Source organism: Solenopsis invicta, chromosome 4, assembly GCF_016802725.1.
Source record: "Solenopsis invicta isolate M01_SB chromosome 4, UNIL_Sinv_3.0, whole genome shotgun sequence".
Lineage (NCBI taxonomy): Eukaryota > Metazoa > Arthropoda > Insecta > Hymenoptera > Formicidae > Solenopsis > Solenopsis invicta.
In genome coordinates, this window is record NC_052667.1 from 14,329,608 (window position 1) to 14,352,270 (window position 22,663).

General features: G+C 34.7%; 2 protein-coding genes across 2 annotated transcripts; one reads left to right on the forward strand and one right to left on the reverse strand.

Moving 5' to 3' along the window:
• Positions 1-81: 81 nt before the first annotated feature.
• LOC105204491 lies at positions 82-7,508 on the forward strand. The gene is made up of 10 exons (XM_039448428.1): positions 82-154; positions 1,005-1,290; positions 1,350-1,608; positions 1,695-1,757; positions 1,845-2,048; positions 2,139-2,460; positions 3,215-3,359; positions 5,160-5,242; positions 6,361-6,417; positions 7,112-7,508. Exons 2-10 carry the CDS (start codon positions 1,214-1,216, stop codon positions 7,390-7,392), a joined length of 1,491 nt encoding a protein of 496 aa, XP_039304362.1. The 5' UTR covers positions 82-154; positions 1,005-1,213; the 3' UTR covers positions 7,393-7,508.
• Positions 7,509-8,391: 883 nt separating this feature from the next.
• LOC120357547 lies at positions 8,392-11,402 on the reverse strand. The gene is made up of 2 exons (XM_039448236.1): positions 11,296-11,402; positions 8,392-9,481 (listed from the first exon to the last, which is right to left on the reverse strand). Exon 2 carries the CDS (start codon positions 9,389-9,391, stop codon positions 8,477-8,479), a length of 915 nt encoding a protein of 304 aa, XP_039304170.1. The 5' UTR covers positions 9,392-9,481; positions 11,296-11,402; the 3' UTR covers positions 8,392-8,476.
• Between the last annotated feature and the right edge of the window lie 11,261 nt (positions 11,403-22,663).

A 22,663-nucleotide genomic window follows, 5' to 3' on the forward strand; every position in this document is an offset into this window, starting at 1 on the left:
GTGAAGAGAATATTCGACTGTGATTGATCAATTCTTATGGCTTATGACTTATGATACCGACTAATAGCTTATTGTAGAAAGCCTATTAACGGTTCATTGCTTCATATGTACGGCTCATCGCCGTTCTGTTTTTCTTTAACCAGCGAATTGTAAGGTACATAGTAATGTTCCTTGTCGAATTTCTAACGTAAAAGAATATAAAATAAATAATCATTTGAGAGATATTCATTAATCAATTACATTCGGAAAATTTTCCACATATCTTTTATAGGTTATCCTCGTTGAACACAGTAACCGCCCAAGTTTCGTATACGTGCTGTGCGCGGTACATTATATGTACAAAATTATTTAGATTACACTTGTTTGATTCAATCAAAAGGTCCATTACGTTTGGCATATAATGTTATAAAAAAAAGTATTTCGGTGCTTTATAATAAAAAAAGAAATAGCAACTATAATATTTACAATTATAATTTTTTTTATGAAGGAATATATTAAGATATAGAAATGAATGATCCAGATTACAATATGACAAATTTTTTCATCGTTTATTAGTACAACTTCATACTACATACATTTCGATATATGTACATTGCTAGTACTAAAAGTTTATATGTATATTATAGATCTTCAATACTGGCAGTGAATTTTGCAGTATTATGCAAGCAATAATTAATTGTTAGTAAACACACTTTAAAACAGACTACCTATTTACACTATTTCTGTTTATAATACATCGGTTTTAATTATTTTTTAAAATCGATTTTTTAAAAACTAAAAAAAAATTTTCAGTGAAAGTTGACAAAGTCGTACTACAAAAGATATTTTGTAATAAGTAATCATTCTGAGTAATATTAAATTAGTTGGTCAAGTTACGTTGGAAGATTAAGTATATAAGAATTCTACTAAATTACTCTTTGTGTGTCTGTGTGTCTTGTATATAAATTTAAATTACTATAGTGTTGTAAATTAATTTGAATTTATTTTAATATTTATTTTTACAGATGGAAATCATAAAAGGTAAAAGAGAAGGAACTATAAAGTATATACATGAAGGTTATACTTATCATTTAGATAAACGTAATAATATTTATCGTTGCGCTAATCGAAGATTAGCAAAATGTAACGCTTGTTTAATGAAGAAAAATGATAATTTTATTATCAAACATTTCACAATCATGAAGAGAATCCAGAACTCATCGATATTATAAAGATGAAAAATGACATGTTAGATATGTCAAAAGAAACTGGTTTGCGACCAAAAGAAATATTTGATTTTGTTTGTCGAAGGTAATATGTATATTACAGTAAGTTGTTAGAGCTATAAGATAACATATCTTTAATTACAGTAATCCACTTGTGGGTTCACATATTACGTATTCATCAATGAGAACAATTCTACATCGAACAAGAATGAGTTCTTTTCCTCCTATACCAAATTCTATGGAAAAATTAAAAGATTGTTTGCTCAATTATGAGTCATTAAAAGATACGTATAAAGGAGATGTTACATCTACTAATAATGAAATGGCCATTATCTTCAGTACAAATGTTTTATTAGATGCATTATCAGCATCTACAGAAATATATGTAGATGGAACATTTTCTGTAAGTATCGTTCTTTCACTATATTTGTAAACAAATAATACCTGCATTGTCTAATTATAAAATACATTTATATTATTTTTTAACAGGTAGTTCCACAATTTCCACTTATTTCACAATTATATACTATACATATTCGTTACATGGAAACAGTAAGTTGAATACAAAAATAAAAAAGAATTTTTTTATGCAAAATTTTATTTTTTATAGATTTAGTCAGTAATCAAATATATTTTTAGAGCATTGCTGCAGTGTATATCTTGTGCGAAAAACGTACCACATCTATGTATAACGCTATTTGGAAAAAGATTAAAGAATTAGCTCCTGATCTTGAAAAAAATCTAGAGTTTATAATGTCGAACTATGAAGTAGCAGCAATCTCATCAATGAATGACAGTTTTCCTCAATCGAAAATTCATGATTGCTGGTTTCATTTTAACCAGGTATATTTTATTTTTTTCTTATTAAATGTTGCTTTAACAATATTTCTACTCAAGTTAAAACAATTTTCTTAAAAATTATGTTTATAACAGGCTATTTTGCGTAAATGGCGTCGATTAGGCCTTATAGAAGCTTCATCAGATTTATTGAGCATTTCAATGAATATACCTTTATTACCGGCTAATTTATTTCCAAATGCCTATGTCATAATGGAAAGTGTTGCTAATTCTTTATATTCGCAATATCCTAATATATTAAAGTTTCTGAAATATATGTCCGATAATTGGTTATCAAAAGCGGAAAATGTTAGTACTTTTGGTTGCCCTGTAAGAACGAACAATAGTGTAGAAAGTTTCCATAAAATAGCTGCACAAAAACTTCGGAAACCACATTCAAATGTATGGATATTTTTAGGTAATTATGATTTTAAATAAAACTCCAAAATGATAATAAGAAAGCCTTCTTCGGTCTGGATTAACTGGATTTTATATATTTCTTTTCAAAAGGGAATGGGTATATAGATGCAAATCAGCATCAATAATTATATTAAATTAATTAATTTAATAAAAATTGTGATATTACTAATTCTTATTTGATATGCTACGACCAGAAAAACAATTCGGCGCACATTCTGGTTAAATTCGAAGAAGTATATAACATTACACAAATAAACATAGGCATTAAGATCCAGTTACGACCAAAGAAGGCTTTCTTATTATCATTGTATTGTTACATTATCGAGCCAAAAACATATCTCTATTTTAAATAAAACTTGCATTACAAAAATTTAATAAGCACAGTATTGTTACATTACAAAAGAAGAAATATATTTCTTATATATTTGCATTATAAAAATGTAAATAATATGTTAACTATAAAAGTATTGTATTTTCTTTTTCTTAATTCTCACATAAAAACATTGGATTTAACAATTAAGTTACTTGTTTGAACAAAGTACAGTAGAAAATTTTACAAATAAGTTTCATAAAAATACATTTCTTTAAATTGTCATTTTATGTTAAAAAGTATAAAGAAACATTTTTTCATAGATTAAATAACTAGTATAAATTATAGTTAACAAACGCGATAGCATTGCGATGTCAAGTATTATTCCAATCTTTAAATTTTCTAAAAATTCTTAAATGCTACAATGTTTTTATATTTTCAGAAAATTTGAAAAATTTAATTATCGATCAAGAAATAGATTTCTCACGTGTTCAAGAAGGTTTAAACCCTCGACGTATACATATGCGTGCAAATCGGGAAAGAAATACAAAAATTGTGAACGCACAAACTGCTCTCATAGAAGGAAGGTATAAAATATTGGACAAAATTTATATATTTTTTAATATAATTAACAAGAATAACTATTTTTATATATGGAAGAATTAATGTCAGAAACGTTTTGTGTCTTTGTAATGCTATAAGAGTGCTTTAGATTGACTGTCTCAAGTTATTTAAAAAATTGTGTATTTTATTGAAGATGTTACAGACAAAAGTTGTATGATCTAAAGAAGACTATATAATAATAAAATAAATTTTTTTAAATGTTATAAAAGTCGATTTTATTTTTTTAAATGGATATACATGATTTTCAGGGTATCATTCTTGTAACTTTTTCCCTAGGGCGGAAAGGTAAAAAATAAAAAATTTTACAATTAACAATTTTAATGGCGAAAAATTTCACTTTTCATCTTTCCGTCTTAAGGAAAAAGTTAATGATACCTCCCCTGTACATAATGTGATTGTCGATCTACTGATTGTTCTGCATATAAAAGTATTAAGATAAAATTGTTGAGAAATTATTAGTTTACAAGATATTTTTAATTTTATTCTGTTATATTTTGATATAAAGTATAAAATTTAAAACATCTCGTAAATTATTTATTTTTCTACAATTCTAGCTTTATACTTTTATATGCAAAATAGCCAGAAGAATCATATTATATAACGGATATTACATAATTCCACTTGAAAAAATGAAAATAACCTCCATATGACTTCAGTCAAAAATCATTTTTTTCCATAATTAACTTTACTATTATATGAATCCCTTCAAACTATACATATGTAATCTGAAATTTTTCAATAGAATGTACAGTTTTGAAATTACAGTCTGACATTGTCACTCTGAAGCATACATATACGAGTTATCCGAGACTTGTACATCTGTTTTAAAATACTGGAAAGTTGTTTCTACAAAAAATATTTAAAAAATTATATAATTTAAAGGATATTTTTAAAAATCAGTTTTCTAACAATAAAATTATGACTTTTTACATAATGTGATTTCTCTAGTTATTTCTATTACACATAAAAGCATTAAAGTAGTACTGTCGAAAAAAAGTTTATGAAATATTTAATATTTTATTCTGATATGTTTCGATATAAAATATAACTTGAAAATTATAAATATTTTGAAAATTATACCTTAATAATTTTATACCCAGATCAATTGATGTGAAGAAAATACATAGATGCTTTAAAAATGTCTACAATTGCATATTGCAATTTGCATTATTTTTCTAAAGCAATTATTGTTATCATTACATGTAATGATTTATTTTATAATTTTAGATGTAAAAATATTATGGCATTACTATCAAAATATCAATAGTTTATGAGACATTTTATATTTTATGTCAAAGTATACTAGAAGAAAGTATAAAATGTTTCATACTCTTAATTTTTTGATAACTTTACCTTTACACGTAAAGTAATTAGAGAAATTATATAAAAAAATCATGTAATTCTTTTAAAAAGTAACAGTGATCTATATGTAACAATTACCTTGAAAAATCAATTTTTGTAAAAATTGATTTTACCGTATATGATTTGTATCCAGACCAAACCATTTCTGTTTAAAACATTTTTATAGAAATCATTTACTTTATTTTAAAATGGCTGCATGGAAGACTTTTTAAATACCTTGTGTGTTCATATTGAATTTAATTTTAAAAGTAAATTAAATTCTGTTTAATAAATAACATCTTAATTTATAAATATAGAAATTTATTAGATTGTTGCAATATTTAAAGATACATAACAATGTATTTCATACTATACTTTATTTGAATCTTTCGTATGTTTAATAAAATTTGTTTGCTTGATAGGTTACCTCTTCAGCAATTTTTATACATGTTTCGAGCATTTAACAAGCAATATTTACATCAAACAGAAAAAGAAAATTTTAAAGGTTTGTTTTTCTTATACTTTATTTTGTAATTTATTCAATATTTATTTAAAAATATATTTTGATAACTACGAATAAATTACAATTTTGCATCAGTTCCATCATTTTATTCATACAAACTTAATCATACATTAAGACGTAAGACTTTATAAATATACAGGCTTTTAATTAATTTTTTTTCTCTTAGTTTATATTTCATTTATTTAAACTAATATAAGGTTTACGGCAACAGATGGTAGAAAAAATTGTTTAATAATTTTCTAAAAATTTTTAATAGATTAGAAATATTTGTTAAAAATATATATATTAAAATACTTTATAAAATAGTCCTAATTTATGATTAAGTTTACACACACACACACACACACGCACGCACGCACGCACGCACACACACACACACACACACCCCACACACACACACACACACACACGCGCACACACACACACACCCACACACACACACACGCACACCACACACACACACACACACACACACACACACACACACACACACACACACACATGTAAACATTAAGTACAGTAATGATTATATTTAAGACAGAAACTACTTTGAAACTACTTTGAATTTTTTAAATATTTAATTGCATTTCTTATTTAGTATCTTAATGACGTTAATATTTTACCCAAGTAGCAAAATCTGCTATAAATTTTGAACGATTTTGTTAGCACGACGTTATGATCTGCTTCTTCATTCAGTGTTCAAGTCTTCCAAAAGATTCTGCATGTTTACTTCTGCTAAGACAATCTTACGTTAATTTGCTGACAGACTGTTTACAAACGCAGTTATGGAAAGAATCTGCTTCGAGATTGCTTAAATTTTGTAGCAATGTCTACAGTTTATTTTGTATGATAATGCACAAATTTCTGCTAACAGAATGCAAAAATGAATGTATTTTTATATGGGCGGATCCCGATAGCGCACGGGACCGATAGCACACCACCACTCACAGCGGCCGATGCCTAGAGTTTTTCCGTTGGTTGGGTTAGATAAGTCAAGATGATTGGTTGGTGGGCTATCGCACCGTGCGCTATCGGATCGCATCCTGTTGAAAATAAGACATCATTATTCAAGACAAATTAATGTCTTTTTTTAATTACAGATAGTACTGAAAATGAAAATAAATACTCGTCCGAAGAAGAAAAATTAGATGAAATTCGTAAGTTAGCATATATTTTATTTTAGGTTGTATGTAATGCAAATCATCAAGTACAATAAAGAAATAAATATATTTCTATAATGAATACGATAAAATTTTTTTAGAAAGAACATTACAAAAGGAATGTAATAAAGTTCCACTTAAAGAGTTACGTATAAGATTGTCAAGAATAGATAACTATAATAGTTTACATAAAACATTTAAAAAAAGTACAAATAAGAAAAAAAGAAATACAAGCGGAAAGTGCCCGTCCCTAATAAGAATGTAATCTGAACATATATAAAATTATATGTAAACAGAAGATTGAAGGTGAAAAAGAGGTAAAAACTTAATTTTCTTATAACATGAATTTTTTTTATTTCAAATATAATTGTTTTTTTTCTTTACTTAAATTGTTTCAACATAAAATACATACGTAAAAATAGATATTTTAATTACTTTCCATTTATTTTTATAAAGAAACATTCCCTGTCTGGTTGCTACCACTTACAAAATTTCCTATATAATAATATATTATACAATTTCATATTACATTAAACGTTGCAAGTTTACAAATTTTGTAATATACTTAAATATATTTAACAAATTTTTTATGTTTGTGATTGTCTGTTTAATATTTCAAATTATATTTCTGTCACATATAAAAACGATATTTGATAATTTTACTTACAAAATTATATATTTTCTGTTACAGGTGATGAAGACATTTATGGTATCCCTTCAGACGATTATGGCGATATATTTTCGGATGAAAGTAATGAAAATATAAATATTCCGTATCATCCAGTGCAACAATTCAATGACATAAGTACACCTGATTGCTGTTGTATTTGTTTAGTTGAAAAAGCAGATCATATATTTGTCTCGTGTGGCCATTTATGTTGTTGTTCAGATTGTATCTTGAAGTTGCAATCTAAAAAATGTCCTATTTGCAATACAAATTATACGTCATATTTAAAAGTAAGAATTCCATGAAAAAAGCAAACCAAATGAAATATTCAGTATTAATATTAGTAATTTTATAAGAGCTTTCAGACAAAGAATTTTAAAACTTATGTTTAGTAAGAATTTCTTTAATTATAAAAATATTTAGAATAATTATAGTTATTAACATTAAATATCTTTAAATGTTTTTAAGAATTTAATAATTTTTTTTCCTAAGCGTTTACAAAAAAGCATCTCAAATTATTTTATATTTATCTAAGTTATGAGAAAAAAACCAAATTATTTGATAACAAATTACCTAAAATAACTATAATTATTTGTAAAGACTAACGTCATAATTTTTATTTAAAAAAAAAACTTATAAATCCAATATTTTATAAGTTAACTATATTAGAGATTACTTATATAGTTTCATATATAACTTACATTTTAATTTAAAAAATAATCAATAATCATAAAATACAAAACGTTTCAAATAATGTTAATTGTATAAGCATAAAGTTTTTTTTTAAAGAGTTTACAAATAATCTGTAATAGAGTTCAAGTTAGTTGTAATGACGCATTATGTGATAATTTTCATTCGTGAAACGTATTTTTAAATCTAACATGTTATAACATATTATATAGTCTTACACATACCTTATCCTTTACTTTTATCCCAAAAAGTTTATAAAATTAATAAGTTGAACGAACTTACCTAAGTGAAGTTCGACTGTAATTATGCTGTCTCGTCCGGATGGATAACTCATGTAGTGCGCTCCCCTGCGCAAGCATTAACAGGCGATTTTAAAAGATTGAGAAAGCGCGCGCGTGTCGCGCCACCGCCGCGCGCTCGGGTCCCCGCCGCGCGTGTGCTTCATATTTTTAAAGCTACAAATCTGAAAGAGGGGTTGGGAGAGGAGGGAGTTATCCATCCGGACGAGACAGCATAATTACAGTCGAACTTCACTTAGGTAAGTTCGTTCAACTTATTAATTATGCAACGTCTCGTCCGGATGGATAACTCATGTAGATATTTAAAACCTCAGATTTGTCTAGTTAAGGTTTAATGATATAGAAAGAGTGTGTTATAACTTGAACTTCTTTAGGCTTACAATATTTTTAATAAAAATTCTTATGTAGGATTAAGAATAGATGCTTGAAAAGCCGGTTCGCTAATTATCGGGCGCTTATAGAAGCGCGCAAAGACTTCGGAGGAACTGCTCCAGCCAGCAGTCCTACGGATTTCCTGTAAGCTAATGCCTTTGCTGGCCGCTCGAGAAGTCGAAGCATGGCGAGTTGAGTAGGCCGAGAAAATGGAAGTATCTATGCCCGCAGCTGCTAGTTCGGTCTTAATCCACCGACCCAGGGACTGAGAAGTGACTGGTTTATGCGGTGGACGAGTAGAGATAAAAAGAGAATCTACTTCTCCCCGTCTGAGACTCTGCGTGCGGTCCAGATAAGATTTAACTATGGAAAAAAGGCATAGCTCCGGTTTGTCCAGAAAGGGTTTAAAAACAAGCAAGGGTTGATATTTTCCGACTCCGGAAGTTTTGATCCTTGCTGGGATCTTAATAACCAAAGAATCCGCAAAGGAGATATTCGAAGTTTGTATTGCTGCCAATGTCTGCAACCTTTGAGCAGTTGTGAGTGCGAGCAAGGTTGCAAGCTTTCTTGAGAGTAATTCCAGTGAGAGATTGTCGTGGGGATATAGAGAGGCCAAGCGGGTAACTACCGGGGCCGTATCCCAGATAAAGTCGTAGCGTGGACGTTGCGGCTTTAGTGCCGCAATCCCCTTGAAGAATCTCCTTACAAGCGGGTGAGAACCTACCTCGTTCACCGAAATTAAGGAAACGGCCGAACGAACCGTATTTAGGCTGGAGTAGGATCGACTACTGGCAACTGATATTGATAAGAATTCTAGGACTGCCGAAGGCGATGGACAGAAGCAGTCAATTTGATTTTGCTTGCAATAAAGCCACCAAAGTTTAATCGGCCTGGAGTATTGAGTCTTCGTGGCTTGCGTGATGGACGCAAGTGTTACCTCCATTGCCGATGTCGGTGTACCTTTGGCTATGAAGGCCTGGCGGATAATCTCGCAGCTGCCAGGGTAATCCTGTCCCAAGCCGGATGAATCTCTCTGAAAGGAGATGTTAACATATTAATGTTCGGCTCGAGATAGACTGGTTGATCGATAATAAGACGGATAAACAGTGGGAACCAAGGTTGAGCGGGCCACCAGGGAACCACTATGACTCCTTCCGCTCTGTCCGTAATGATCTTTCGAAGAACTCGCAGAATTAAAGCGAAAGGGGGAAATGCAAAGAAGCGAAACTCACTCCAATTTAGTGAGAATGCATCCACTGTAAAAGCTAGCGGGTCTGGAAACCAGGACACAAATCGTGGGCATTTCGCATTTATTGATGAAGCGAATAAATCGATGTCGAAAGGACCTAGAGAGGACTCGATCTTATCGAAAGAATCTCGGCTCAAGGATCATTCCGTCTCTTCTGAGACAACGCGTGATTCCGCATCTGCTTCAAAATTCTGGGCCGATGGAATATACGAGGCATAAATATATAGATTGCGCTCTGCGCACCATTCCCAAATTTTGCGAGCAAGTTCTGATAGATGGGGAAACTTAATTGACCCCATTCGATTTATGTATGAAAGAGCGGTGGAGTTATCTAGTCTTAATAGAAGATTACAATTTCTTAGGTGAGATGCGAAACATCTCAAAGCGTGAAAGACGGCAAGGAGTTCTAAGAAATTGATGTGATTTTGTCTGTCCTCTGCAGACCAAAACCCATGGGTGCGAGATTCACCCGAAACGGCTCCCCAGCCCGTTAGGAAGGCGTCTGTAAAAATTTCTAAGCTGAAGTGACCTGAGCGAATGAAGTTACACTGGGAAGGGTCTTCGAAAATTGCTTGCCACCACCATAGATCTTCTTTAATTGATTCCGGCAGGATCATACGGGCCTCAAAATTTTCCTCTGCAGCTGCAAGGGCTAAAAACTTTGCTCTCTCCAATCTCTTGGTATGTAGAATTCCATATTGCACCGCTGGACAGACTGAAATCAGAGATCCAATGTAGCTAGCAAAACGACGAATCCTGCAAGAGTTAATATTTAAAAAATAAAGAGTTAATTGTAAAAGATTATTTCTTTTGTCCAACGGTATAGAAATGGAGAGCTGCTCTGAATTGAATATGAGGCCTAAAAACCGACAGGATTTCGATGGAGAAAGAACACTTTTCTGTTTGTTAATTAAAAATCCCAAAGAAGCTAGAAGATCTATGGTTGCAGAAATATTTTGTATACATGCCGCGTGAGACGGTGCAAGAAGAAGAAAGTCGTCCAGATAGACGACTGACAGGAAGCCCTTCTCTCTCAAGGATGATATTACAGGCTTTAAAATTTTTGTAAAAATATAAGGAGCCGAAGCGAGGCCAAAAGGCAGAACCCTGAATTGGAAAAGTTGACCTTGAAATTTAAATTGGAGAAATTTCCTATGCTCCGGACAGACCGGTACAAGATGGTAGGCATCCTGCAGATCGACCGAGGCGAGGAAGTCACCTGGAGAAAGAAGACGAATGACTGTCTTCCAATTCTCCATTTTGAAAGGTGGAGCAATAATAAATTTATTCAAGCCCTTTAAATTAAGGATAAACCTCCACCCCCCGGAAGGTTTCCTGACTACAAAAAAGGATGACAGAAATTGGCCTTTACAGCCTGATACTGGCTCTATCGCACCTTTGCTACAGAGCCTAGCGATTTCCTGACGGCATATTGAGACTTCTGTCTCTGAAAGGTGGATTGACGGCTGGGATGCCTGGAGAGGGGGATGGTGCCTAAAAGGCAGCTTGTAACCGCAGATTCCTTGCAAGATTACTGGATCGGTCGTAATTTCCATCCATTTTGAAATGAAAGAGCTTAGTCTGCCAGCAATGTTTACCTGGCTGTCAACTAACGCCTCCTCGACCTCGATCTCTGATAGACCGACGATCGGCGACTGCTGCTCGACGCCCCTGTTCTCCTTGTCGCCGACGGTTTCGTTTTCGAAGCAGGGGCTCGGGAGTTTCCCGACGTGGATGGAGCCGTCTGTGCCGGTAATTTAATTGGTTGCTGCACCCTCTTGGAGATCGTCAAGGATGTGCTAACAATATCCCTGGCCGATTTCTCCATTGATGTTGCCTTTTTTATTTCTTCACCAAAGGAAGAGCCAAACAGAAAGTTGTCCGCAGGAATGGCGTCTGCAGTGGACTTGGCCAAGGTATTAAAGGCCGGTTTTATCAGGGCTCTTCGTGACAAAGAGAGGCGATAGAAAAGATCCGCCAAGAGCTGAGCGCCGTCAGCGATTTTACTAATTGCCATTCGAACGTCCGGGTTGAGAAATTGCTGTATTTCTGGTCTGAGGAGGTCAGATATTGCTTCTCCTAAGGCGAACAGGGCGGTACCTACCTGATTTTGATTTAAACAGCTGTACTCGTCCCTTTTAACTATGACATTGTTTTTTAATGCCGATTTACACTCAAGGTTGAGTTTGGGAGCCCTGAGGAAAGCGAAATCTTCGGGGGGAGAATACTTTTTGAGTAAGACCTCCCGCTGACTCGTAGGCAAACCCTTACGGGTAAGGTCAGTCCATTTCTGGCTGACCATATTGTTCCAAGGTCGAAGGTCCGTTGCCTCTGAATCGGGTCCGAACAGATCCTTGGAAAGATCCACCGAAACCTCGTCAGGCCCCGTGGAAGCCGGGGCCGCAGCGTTTGCCGGAGGAGGCGAAGAAGGTGATTCTTCCGTTGACGGGTCAATCACCGTTGCTGCAAAACCGAGGGGGTATTCCGATTAGTCGGAAAAGGTTGTGTCAACTCCTCTGTCCGGTATACGGAACTGGGATGTCATACACACCTGAGACGTGTGGATCTTTCAACCTCTCTCGAACTATCGAGATGGATTCGGGATCATGGGCGCTTTCATCCTTCAAGCTGACCCTTGAAGTTTCCTCGTCGCTTACCTCCCGAACCTCCTGGGACGTCTGTTCCAACTGCGAAAATGACAAAGAGGAAGAGCCGCGGGGGACCCTAACCTCACTCCTGGATAAAATCTCGATAAGATGCGATAACTTATCTTCCAATCCTGCAAAACGGTCTCTAGACTCGGACCTCCTTCTCTTTCTTGATTTACGATCGGATTTACCCATCTGGCTAGAGTAAATTATTCTTAACAAGGATCAAAAACTAAACGCACTGTTAACGCTGTGCACAACAGGAAAACAATGAAACACACGCGCGGCGGGGACCCGAGCGCGCGGCGGTGGCGCGACACGCGCGCGCTTTCTCAATCTTTTAAAATCGCCTGTTAATGCTTGCGCAGGGGAGCGCACTACATGAGTTATCCATCCGGACGAGACGTTGCATAATTAACATATTTACAAAATATATCAAAAAAAATTCGTTGTATAAGTATAAGAAACAATGATATGTATCAGAATATGTTATTATTTTAAGTTTCTTTACTTATTTTATAAATAAGTTTCAAAATAATAAATTCAATTTTAAAGCAATGTAATATCAATACTTTTTCTTAAAATACAAAAACATCACCTTGTCTATGCAAACTGGAAATTACTTTGAGGACTTTGAACCATGTAAGTTATATCTCCGAGATGCATCTTATACGACCTAAATTCCTTGGCAACTGGATAAAATAGCCCAGCTACCGACAGGTACACGAGCAACCACTTACAGCATACGAAGGGGAGCGAGCTACAAGCTGCATACGGTGAATTGGAAGAGAATCGGGCTCCAACCTAACGTAGCCTAGCTGTGGTGGAGTTTCTGAATTCAGAAATGTGTAACTCAATTCACAAGTAAAATAAATGTATTTTGAATGTCGTTTAATAATAACGTTAAAATAAAATTATTATAACGAACAGCATTCAAAATAAAATTACCTTATTTACTAGTTGAATTACGCACTTCTTCATTCAGAGACACTCTGCAATGTTCAACGTATAACTTATATTATAATACATATCAAAATTATTAATTATAAATTAAATTATATTATAATAAACAATATTTTCATATTATCTATCTCTAAATCAATATTTTACTGCCTTTATTGGCAATGCAATATGTATTCTGATAGCATTAACTCTAAAAGATGAGTGTTAGAGGTCAAGAATATTTGTGAAATTTCTCTGAGAATTTAAAGTGTGTAACATAATGAATTAATAACTAATATAAGACAATTTGAATCTCGTTAATTATAATAAAGTTATTACAATAAACTGCAGTCAAATTGAACTTACCTTACGTGTTGATTAATTAATTTACTCACTATTAAATATGAAAGCGAAGAAATGTTACCTCTAAGGCATAGCTTTTAAAATTAATCGTAACACGAGCATTAGAAACACTTTCATATCTCCATTTAGTTCATTAAATTCTTGTTTTGAAGATCAATTCTTTAAAAATACATATTGCATTCACGATAGAAGCAGAAAAATAATGACTTAAGAGACAGATATGTTGAAGCGTTACACATTATGTTTTCTAGAAAAATGAGCAACATACGCATTTAAGGAAGAAAGAAAGATAATAACAGGTTTAATCACGCGCATTCGGCCTAATTAGCTTTATTTCATGACCAAATTTATGTATACTACTATCATAACAGTTGGAAAATTTAAAGTGTAGCATTTATACATGATGTATGATATCTCATTTTCAATATTTCTAATACACATGGATCACTAAAGCAACTAATTAGTAAACATGAAATAAATGTTCTGGTGACTCTCACATTGATTTTATAATTTAAACATTCATTTCATTAATAAAATCAAGGGACATAACCTTACACCTGTCAAACTGAATGAGAATAATTGAACGTGAAACATTAGATGCAGTTATATAAACAAGATGTCTGTTAATCACAGCTTCTATATTGCATCACAGTTATCTATATTGCATTTCTCTAATGTTAATGTATATTTCACGCTCGCTCATTTTCATGCAGTTTGACACATGTGAGGTTATGAGGTTATGTCCCTTAGTTGAATTAATGAAATAATATTAAAATGAATAGTTACTAGAACGTTTGCTTCATGTTTTATAAATAGTTACTATAATGATGCACGTGTTTTATAAATGCTGAAAGTGAGACATAATACATTATAAACATGTGAATGCAACGCATCAAGTATACCAACTATTATGCTTGAATTGTAGATGAATACAGTAATGAAATAGAGCTAATTAGGCCGAATGCGCGCATTAAACCTATTTTGGGACGTGCGTTATCGGGCAGGTTCGCGTTTTACTTCGTGGGCTATCGAGACGTGCGCTATCGAGACGTGGGCTATCGAGACGTGCGCTATAGAGACGTGGGCTATCGAGACGTGCGCTATAGAGACGTGCGCTATCGAGACGTGCGCTATAGAGACGTGGGCTGTACAGACGTGGGCTATCGAGACGTGCGTTGACGGGCAGGAGCGCGTTTTACTTCGTGCGTTATCGGGACGTATGCTAAAGTGACGTCGGTTATCGGGAATTATTTTAAATTTGACGTGCGCTATCGGGAAGTGCGCTCTCGGGCAGGTGCGCGTTTTAATTCGTGCGCTATCGGGACTTGCGCTATCGGGACGTGTGCTATCGGGATGTGCGCTATAGAGACATGGCCTATCGAGACGTGCGTTATCGGACAGATGCGCGTTCTACTTTGTGAGTTATCGGGACGTGTGCTAAAGAGACGTGTGCTAGCGGGAATTATTTTAAATTTAACGTGCGCTATCGGGACGTGGGCTATCGCACCGTGCGCTATCGGATCCCGTCCGTTTCTGATGCCGATCAACGTTTGTTCGACGTGTTTTTACGTAAAACACGTAAGATATCGCATAGATAACGATTCATTTGCAATTAGCGCTGGGAACTTCAATAGTTATGTTTCTGATGCAGATCAACGCTTGTTCGACATGTTTTAACGTAAAACACGTGAGATATCGAATAGATAACGATTCATTTGTAATTTTCCCTGGGAAATTCAATAGTTTCTGATGCAGATCAACGCTCGTTTGACGCTTTTTACCGTAAAACACGTGAGATATCGCATAGATAACGATTCATTTGGAATTCGCGCTGGAACTTCAATAGTTTCGTTTCTGTTGCAGATCAACGCTTGTTTGACGCTATATAACGTAAAACACGTGAGATATCGCATAGAAAACGATTCATTTGTTATCCGCGCTGGGAAATTTAATAGTTATGTTTCTGATGCAGATCAACGCTTGTTCGACGTGTTTATCGTAAAACAGGTGAGATATCACATAGATAATTATTCATTTGCAATTAGCGCTGGGAACTTCAATAGTTATGTTTCTTATGCAAATCAACGCTTGTTCGACGTGTTTTAACGTAAAACACGTGAGATATCGAATAGATAACGATTCATTTGTAATTCTCGTTGGAAAATTCAATAGTTTTGTTTCTGATGAAGCTCAATGCTCGTTTGACGCTTTTTAACGTAAAACACGTGAGATATCACAAAGATAATTATTCATTTGCAATTAGCGCTAGGAACTTCAATAGTTATATTTCTGATGCAAATTAACGCTTGTTCGACGTGTTTTAACGTAAGACACGTGAGATATCGAATAGATATCGATGCATTTGCAATTCGCGCTGGGAACTTCAATAGTTACGTTTCTGATGCAGATCAACGCTTGTTCGACATGATTTAACGTAAAACACGTGAGATACCGCATAGATAACGGATCATTTGTAATACTCCCTGGGACATTCAATAGTTTCGTTTCTGATGCAGATCAACGCTTCTTTGACGCTTTTTAACGTAAAACACGTGAGATATCGCATAGATCACGATTCATTTGCAATTTACGCTGGAAAATTCAATAGTTATGTTTCTGATGAAAATGTACGCTTGTTCGACGTGCTTTAAGATAAAACACGTGAGATATCGCATAGATAACGATTCATTTGCAAATCGCGCTGGGAACTTCAATAGTTTCGTTTCTGATGCAGATCAACGCTAGTTCGGCGAGTTTTAACGTAAAACACATGAGATATCGCATAGATAAGGATTCATTTGCAATTCGCCCTGGGAACTTCAATAGTTTCGTTTCTGATGCAAATCAACGCTTCTTTGACGCTATTGAACGTAAAACACGTGAGATATTGCATAGATCCCGATTCATTTGCAATTTGCGCTGGAAACTTAAATAGTTACGTTTCTGATGCAGATCAACGCTTGTTCGACGTGTTTTAACGTAATACAAGGGAGATATCGCATAGATAATGATTCATTTGTATTTCTCGCTGGGAAATTCAGTAGTTTCGTTTCGGAAGCAGATCAACGCTTCTTTGATGCTTTTTAACGTAAAACACGTGAGATATTGCACAGATCCCGATTCATTTGCAATTTGCGCTGGGAACTTCAATAGTTACGTTTCTGAAGCAGATCAACGCTTGTTCGACGTGATTTAACGTAAAACACGTGAGACATCGCATAGATAACGATTTATTTGCAAATCGCACAGGGAACTTCAATAGTTTCGTTTCTAATGCTGATCAACGCTTGTTTGAAGCTTATTAACGTAAAACACGTGAGATATCGCACAGATAACGATTCATTTGCAATTCCCTCTGGGAAGTTCAATAGTTACGTTTCTGAAGCAGATCAACGCTTGTTCGATGTGTTTTAACGTAAAACACGTGAGATATCGCATAGATAACGATTCATTTGCAATTCGCGCTGGGAACACCAATAGTTATGTTTCTGATGCAGATCAACGCTAGTTTGGCGAGTTTTAACGTAAAACATACGAGATATCGCATAGATAACGATTTATTTGTAATTCTCGCTGGGAAATTCAATAGTTTCGTTTCTGAAGCAGATCATCACTTGTTTGACGCTTTTTAGCGTAAGACACGTTAGATACCGCATAGATAACGATTCATTTGCAATTTGCTCTGGGAACTTCAATAGTAACGTTTCTGATGCAGATCAACGCTTGTTCGACGTGTTTTAACGTAAAACACGTGAGATATCGAATAGATAACGATTCATTTGTAATTCTCGTTGGAAAATTCAATAGTTTTGTTTCTGATGAAGATCAATGCACGTTTGACGCTTTTTAACGTAAAACACGTGAGATATCACAAAGATAATTATTCATTTGCAATTAGCGTTAGGAACTTCAATAGTTATATTTCTGATGCAAATCAACGCTTGTTCGACGTGCTTTAACGTAAGACACGTGAGATATCGAATAGATATCGATTCATTTGCAATTCGCGCAGGGAACTTCAATAGTTACGTTTCTGATGCAGATCAACGCTTGTTCGACGCTGATTTAACGTAAAACACGTGAGATACCGCATAGATAACGATTCATTTGTAATTCCGCTGGGACATTCAATAGTTTCGTTTCTGATGCAGATCAACGCTTCTTTGACGCTTTTTAACGTAAAACACGTGAGATATCGCATAGATCACGATTCATTTGCAATTTACGCTGGAAAATTCAATAGTTATGTTTCTGATGAAGATCAACGCTTGTTCGACGTGCTTTAAGATAAAACACGTGAGATATCGCATAGATAACGATTCATTTGCAAATCGCGCTGGGAACTTCAATAGTTTCGCTTTTGGTGCTGATCAACGCTTGTTTGAAGCATTTTAACGTAAAACACGTGTGATATCGCATAGATAAGGATTCATTTGCAATTCGCCCTGGGAACTTCACTAGTTTCGTTTCTGATTGAGATCAACGCTTGTTTGTCACTTTTTAACGTAAAAAACATGAGATTTCGGATAGATAACGATTCATTTGCAATTAGCGCTGGTAACTTCAATACTTACGTTTCTGATGCAGATCAACGCTTGTTCGACGCTTTTTAACGTAAAACATGGGAGATATCGCAGAGATAACGATTCATTTGCAATTCGCGCTGGGAACATCAATAGTTATGTTTCTGATGCAGATCAACGCTTGTTCGACGTGTTTTAACGTAAAAAACGTGAGATTTCGTATAGATAAAGATTCATTTGCAATTCGCGCAGGGAACTTCAATAGTTTCGTTTCTAATGCTGAACAACGCATGTTTGAAGCTTTTTAACGTAAAACACGTGAGATATCTCATAGATAACGATTCATTTGCAATTCACAATGCGAACTTCAATTGTTTCGTTTCTGATGAAGAACCACGCTTGTTCAACGTGTTTTAACGTAAAACACGTGAGATATTGCATACAAAACGATTCATTTGTAATTCTCGCTGGGAAATTCAATAGATTCGTTTCTGAAGCAGATCAACTCTTGTTTGACACTTTTTAACGTAAAACGCGTGAGATACCGCATAGATAACGATTCATTTGCAATTCGCGCTGGAAACTTCAATAGTTATGTTTCTGATGCAGATCAACGCTTGTTTGACGCTTTTTAACGTAAACCACGTGAGATATCGCATAGAAAACGATTCATTTGCAATTCGCGCTGGGAACTTCAATAGTTACATTTCAGATACAGATCAACGCTTGTTCGACGTGTTTTAACGTAAAACACGTGAGATTTCGGATAGAAAACGATTCATTTGAAATTCGAAGTGGAAACTACAATAGTTCAGTTTCAGACGCAGATCCACGCTTGTTTGACGTTTTTTGACTTAAACACGTGAGATATCGCATAGATAACGATTCATTTGCAATTCGCGCTGGGAACTTCAAGAGTTATGTTTCTGAGGCAGATCAACGGTTGTTTGACGCTTTTTAACGTAAAACACGTGAGATGTCGCATAGATAACGATTCATTTGCAATTTGCGCTGTAAACTACAATACTTTCGTTTCTGATGCAGATCCACGCTTGTTCGACGTGTTTTAACGTAAAACACGTGTGATATCGCATAGATAACGATTCATTTGCAATTCGCTCTGGGAACTTCAATAGTTAAGTTTCATATCAATGCTTGTTCGACGTGTTTTAACGTAAAACACGTGAGATATAGCATAGATAAGGATTCATTTGCAAATCGGGCAGGGAACTTCAATAGTTATGTTTCTGATGCAGATCAACGCTTGTTCCACGTGTTTTAACGTAAAACACGTGAGATATCGCATAAATAACGATTCATTTGCAATTCGCGCTGGGAACTTCAATAGTTATGTTTCTGATGCAGACCAACACTTGTTCGACGTGTTTTAACGTAAAACACGTGAGATATCGCATAGATAACGATTCATTTGCAATTCGCACTAGGAGCTTCAATAGTTATGTTTCTGATGCAGATCAACGGTTGTTTGACGCTTTTTAACGTAAAACACGTGAGATATCGCATAGATAACGATTCATATGCAATTTGCGCTGTAAAATACAATAGTATCGTTTCTGATGCAGATCAACGCCAGTTCGACGTGTTATAATGTAAAACACGTGAGATATCGCACAGATAACGATTCATTTGCAATTCGCGCTGTGAACTTCAATAGTTATATTTCTGATGCAGATCAACGATTGTTAGACGTGTTTTAACGTAAAACACGTGAGATATCGCATAGATAACGTTTCACTTGCTATTCGCACAGGGAACTTCAATAGTTATGTTTCTGATGCAGATCAACGCTTGTTTGACGCTTATTAACGTAAAACACGTGAGATATCGCATAGAAAACGATTCATTTCCAATTCGCGCTATAAACTTCTATAGTTTCGCTTCTGATGCAGATCCACGCTTGTTCGACGTGTTTTAACGTAAAACACGTGAGATATCGCATAGATAATGATTCATTTGCAATTCGCGCAGGGGAATTCAATAATTTCGTTTCTGATGCAGATCAACGGTTGTTCGAAGTGTTTTAGCGTAAAACACGTGAGATATCACACAGATAACGATTCATTTGCAATTCGCGCTGGGAACTTCAATAGTTGAGATTCTGATGCAGATCAACGCTAGTTCGACACGTTTTAACGTAAAACACGTGAGATAACGCATAGATAACGATTCAATTGCAATTCGCGCAGCGAATTTCAATAGTTTCGTTTCTGATGCTGATCAACTCTTGTTTGACCATTTATAACGTAAAACACGTGAGATTTCGCATAGATAACGATTCATTTGCAATTCGCGCAGGGGAATACAATAATTTCGTTTTTGATGCAGATCAAAGCTTTTTCGACGTGTTTTAACGTAATACACGTGAGATATCGCATAGAAAACGATTCATTTGCAATTCGAAGTGGAAACTTCAATAGATATGTTTCAGATGCAGATACACGCTTGTTTGACGTCTTTTGACTTAAACACGTGAGATATCGCATAGATAACAATTCATTTGCAATTCGCGCTTGAAACTTCAATAGTTATGTTTCTGAGGAAGATCAACGGTTGTTTGACGCTTTTTAACGTAAAACACGTGAGATGTCGCATAGATAACTATTCATTTGCAATTTGCGCTGTAAACTACAATAGTTTAGTTTCTCATGCAGATCCACGATTGTTCGACGTGTTTTAACGTAAAACACGTGAGATATCGCCTAGATAACGATTCATTTGCAATTCGCGCTGTGAACATCAATAGTTATGTTTCTGATGCAGATCAACGCTTGTTCGACGCTTTTTAACGTAAAACACGTGAGATATCGCATAGAAAACGATTCATTTGTTATCCGCGCTGGGAAATTCAATAGTTATGTTTCTGATGCAGATCAACGCTTGTTCGACGTGTTTATCGTAAAACACGTGAGATATCACATAGATAATTATTCATTTGCAATTAGCGCTGGGAACTTCAATAGTTATGTTTCTGATGCAAATCAACGCTTGTTCGACGTGTTTTAACGTAAAACACGTGAGATATCGAATAGATAACGATTCATTTGTAATTCTCGCTGGAAAATTCAATAGTTTTGTTTCTGATGCAGATCAATGCTCGTTTGACTCTTTTTAACGTAGAAAGACGTGAGATATCATAAAGATAATTATTCATTTGCAATTAACTCTAGGAACTTCAATAATTATGTTTCTGATGCAAATCAACGCTTGTTCGACGTGTTTTAACGTAAGACACGTGAGATATCGAATAGATATCGATTCATTTGCAATTCGCGCTGGGAACTTCAATAGTTACGTTTCTGATGCAGATCAACGCTTGTTCGACGCTTTTTAACATAAAACACGGGAGATATCGTAGAGATAACGATTCATTTGCAATTCGGGCAGGGAACATCAATAGTTATGTTTCTGATGCCGATCAGCGCTTGTTCGACGTGTTTTAAAGTAAAACAAATGAGATATCGCATAGATAACGATTCATTTGCAATTCGCGCAGGGAACTTCAATAGTTTCGTTTCTGATGCAGATCAACGCTTGTTTGAAGCTTTTTAACGTAAAACACGTGAGATATCGCATAGATAACGATTCATTTGCAATTCGCAATGCGAACTTCAATTGTTTCGTTTCTGATGAAGAACCACGCTTGTTCGACGTGTTTTAACGTAAAACACGTGAGATATCGCATAGAAAACGATTTATTTGTAATTCTCGCTGAGAAATTCAATAGATTCGTTTCTGAAGCAGATCAACGCTTGTTTGACACTTTTTAACGTAAAACACGTGAGAAACCGCATAGATAACGATTCATTTGCAATTCGCGCTGGAAACTTCAATAGTTATGTTTCTGATGCAGATCAACGCTTGTTTGACGCTTTTTAACGTAAACCACGTGAGATATCGCATAGAAAACGATTCATTTGCAATTCGCGCTGGGAACTTCAATAGTTACATTTCAGATGCAGATCAACGCTTGTTCGACGTGCTTTAACGTAAAACACGTGAGATATCGCATAAATAACGATTCATTTGCAGTTCGCGCTGGAACTTCAATAATTATGTTTCTGATACAGATCAACGTTGTTCGACGTGTTTTAAAGTAAAACACGGGAGATAGAGCATAGATAATGATTCATTTGCAATTCGCCCAGGGGAAATCAATAATTTCGTTTCTGATGCAGATCAACGCTTGTTCAACGTGGTTTAACGTAAAACGAGTGAGATATCACATAGATAACGATTCATTTGCAATTCGCGCTGGGAACTTCAATAGTTGTGTTTCTGATGCAGTTCAACTCTTGTTCGACGTGTTTCAACGTAAAACACGTGAGATTTCGCATAGAAAACGATTCATTTGAAATTCGAAGTGGAAACTTCAATAGTTCTGTTTCAGACGCAGTTCCACGCTTGTTTGACGTTTTTTGCCTTAAACACGTGAGATATCGCATAGATAACGATTTATTTGCAATTCGCGC

What these genes read in the sequence shown, in the direction of transcription:
- LOC105204491 (XM_039448428.1), top strand. Translation starts at nt 1,214, where the DNA reads ATGAAAAATGACATGTTAGATATGTCAAAAGAAACTGGTTTGCGACCA. An exon ending in ATATTCGTTACATGGAAACA is followed by an intron (nt 1,758 to 1,844) that starts GTAAGTTGAATA and finishes ATATATTTTTAG; the next exon opens with AGCATTGCTGCAGTGTATAT. An exon ending in ACTGCTCTCATAGAAGGAAG is followed by an intron (nt 3,360 to 5,159) that starts GTATAAAATATT and finishes TTTGCTTGATAG; the next exon opens with GTTACCTCTTCAGCAATTTT.
- LOC120357547 (XM_039448236.1), bottom strand. Translation starts at nt 9,391, where the DNA reads ATGGAGGTAACACTTGCGTCCATCACGCAAGCCACGAAGACTCAATAC.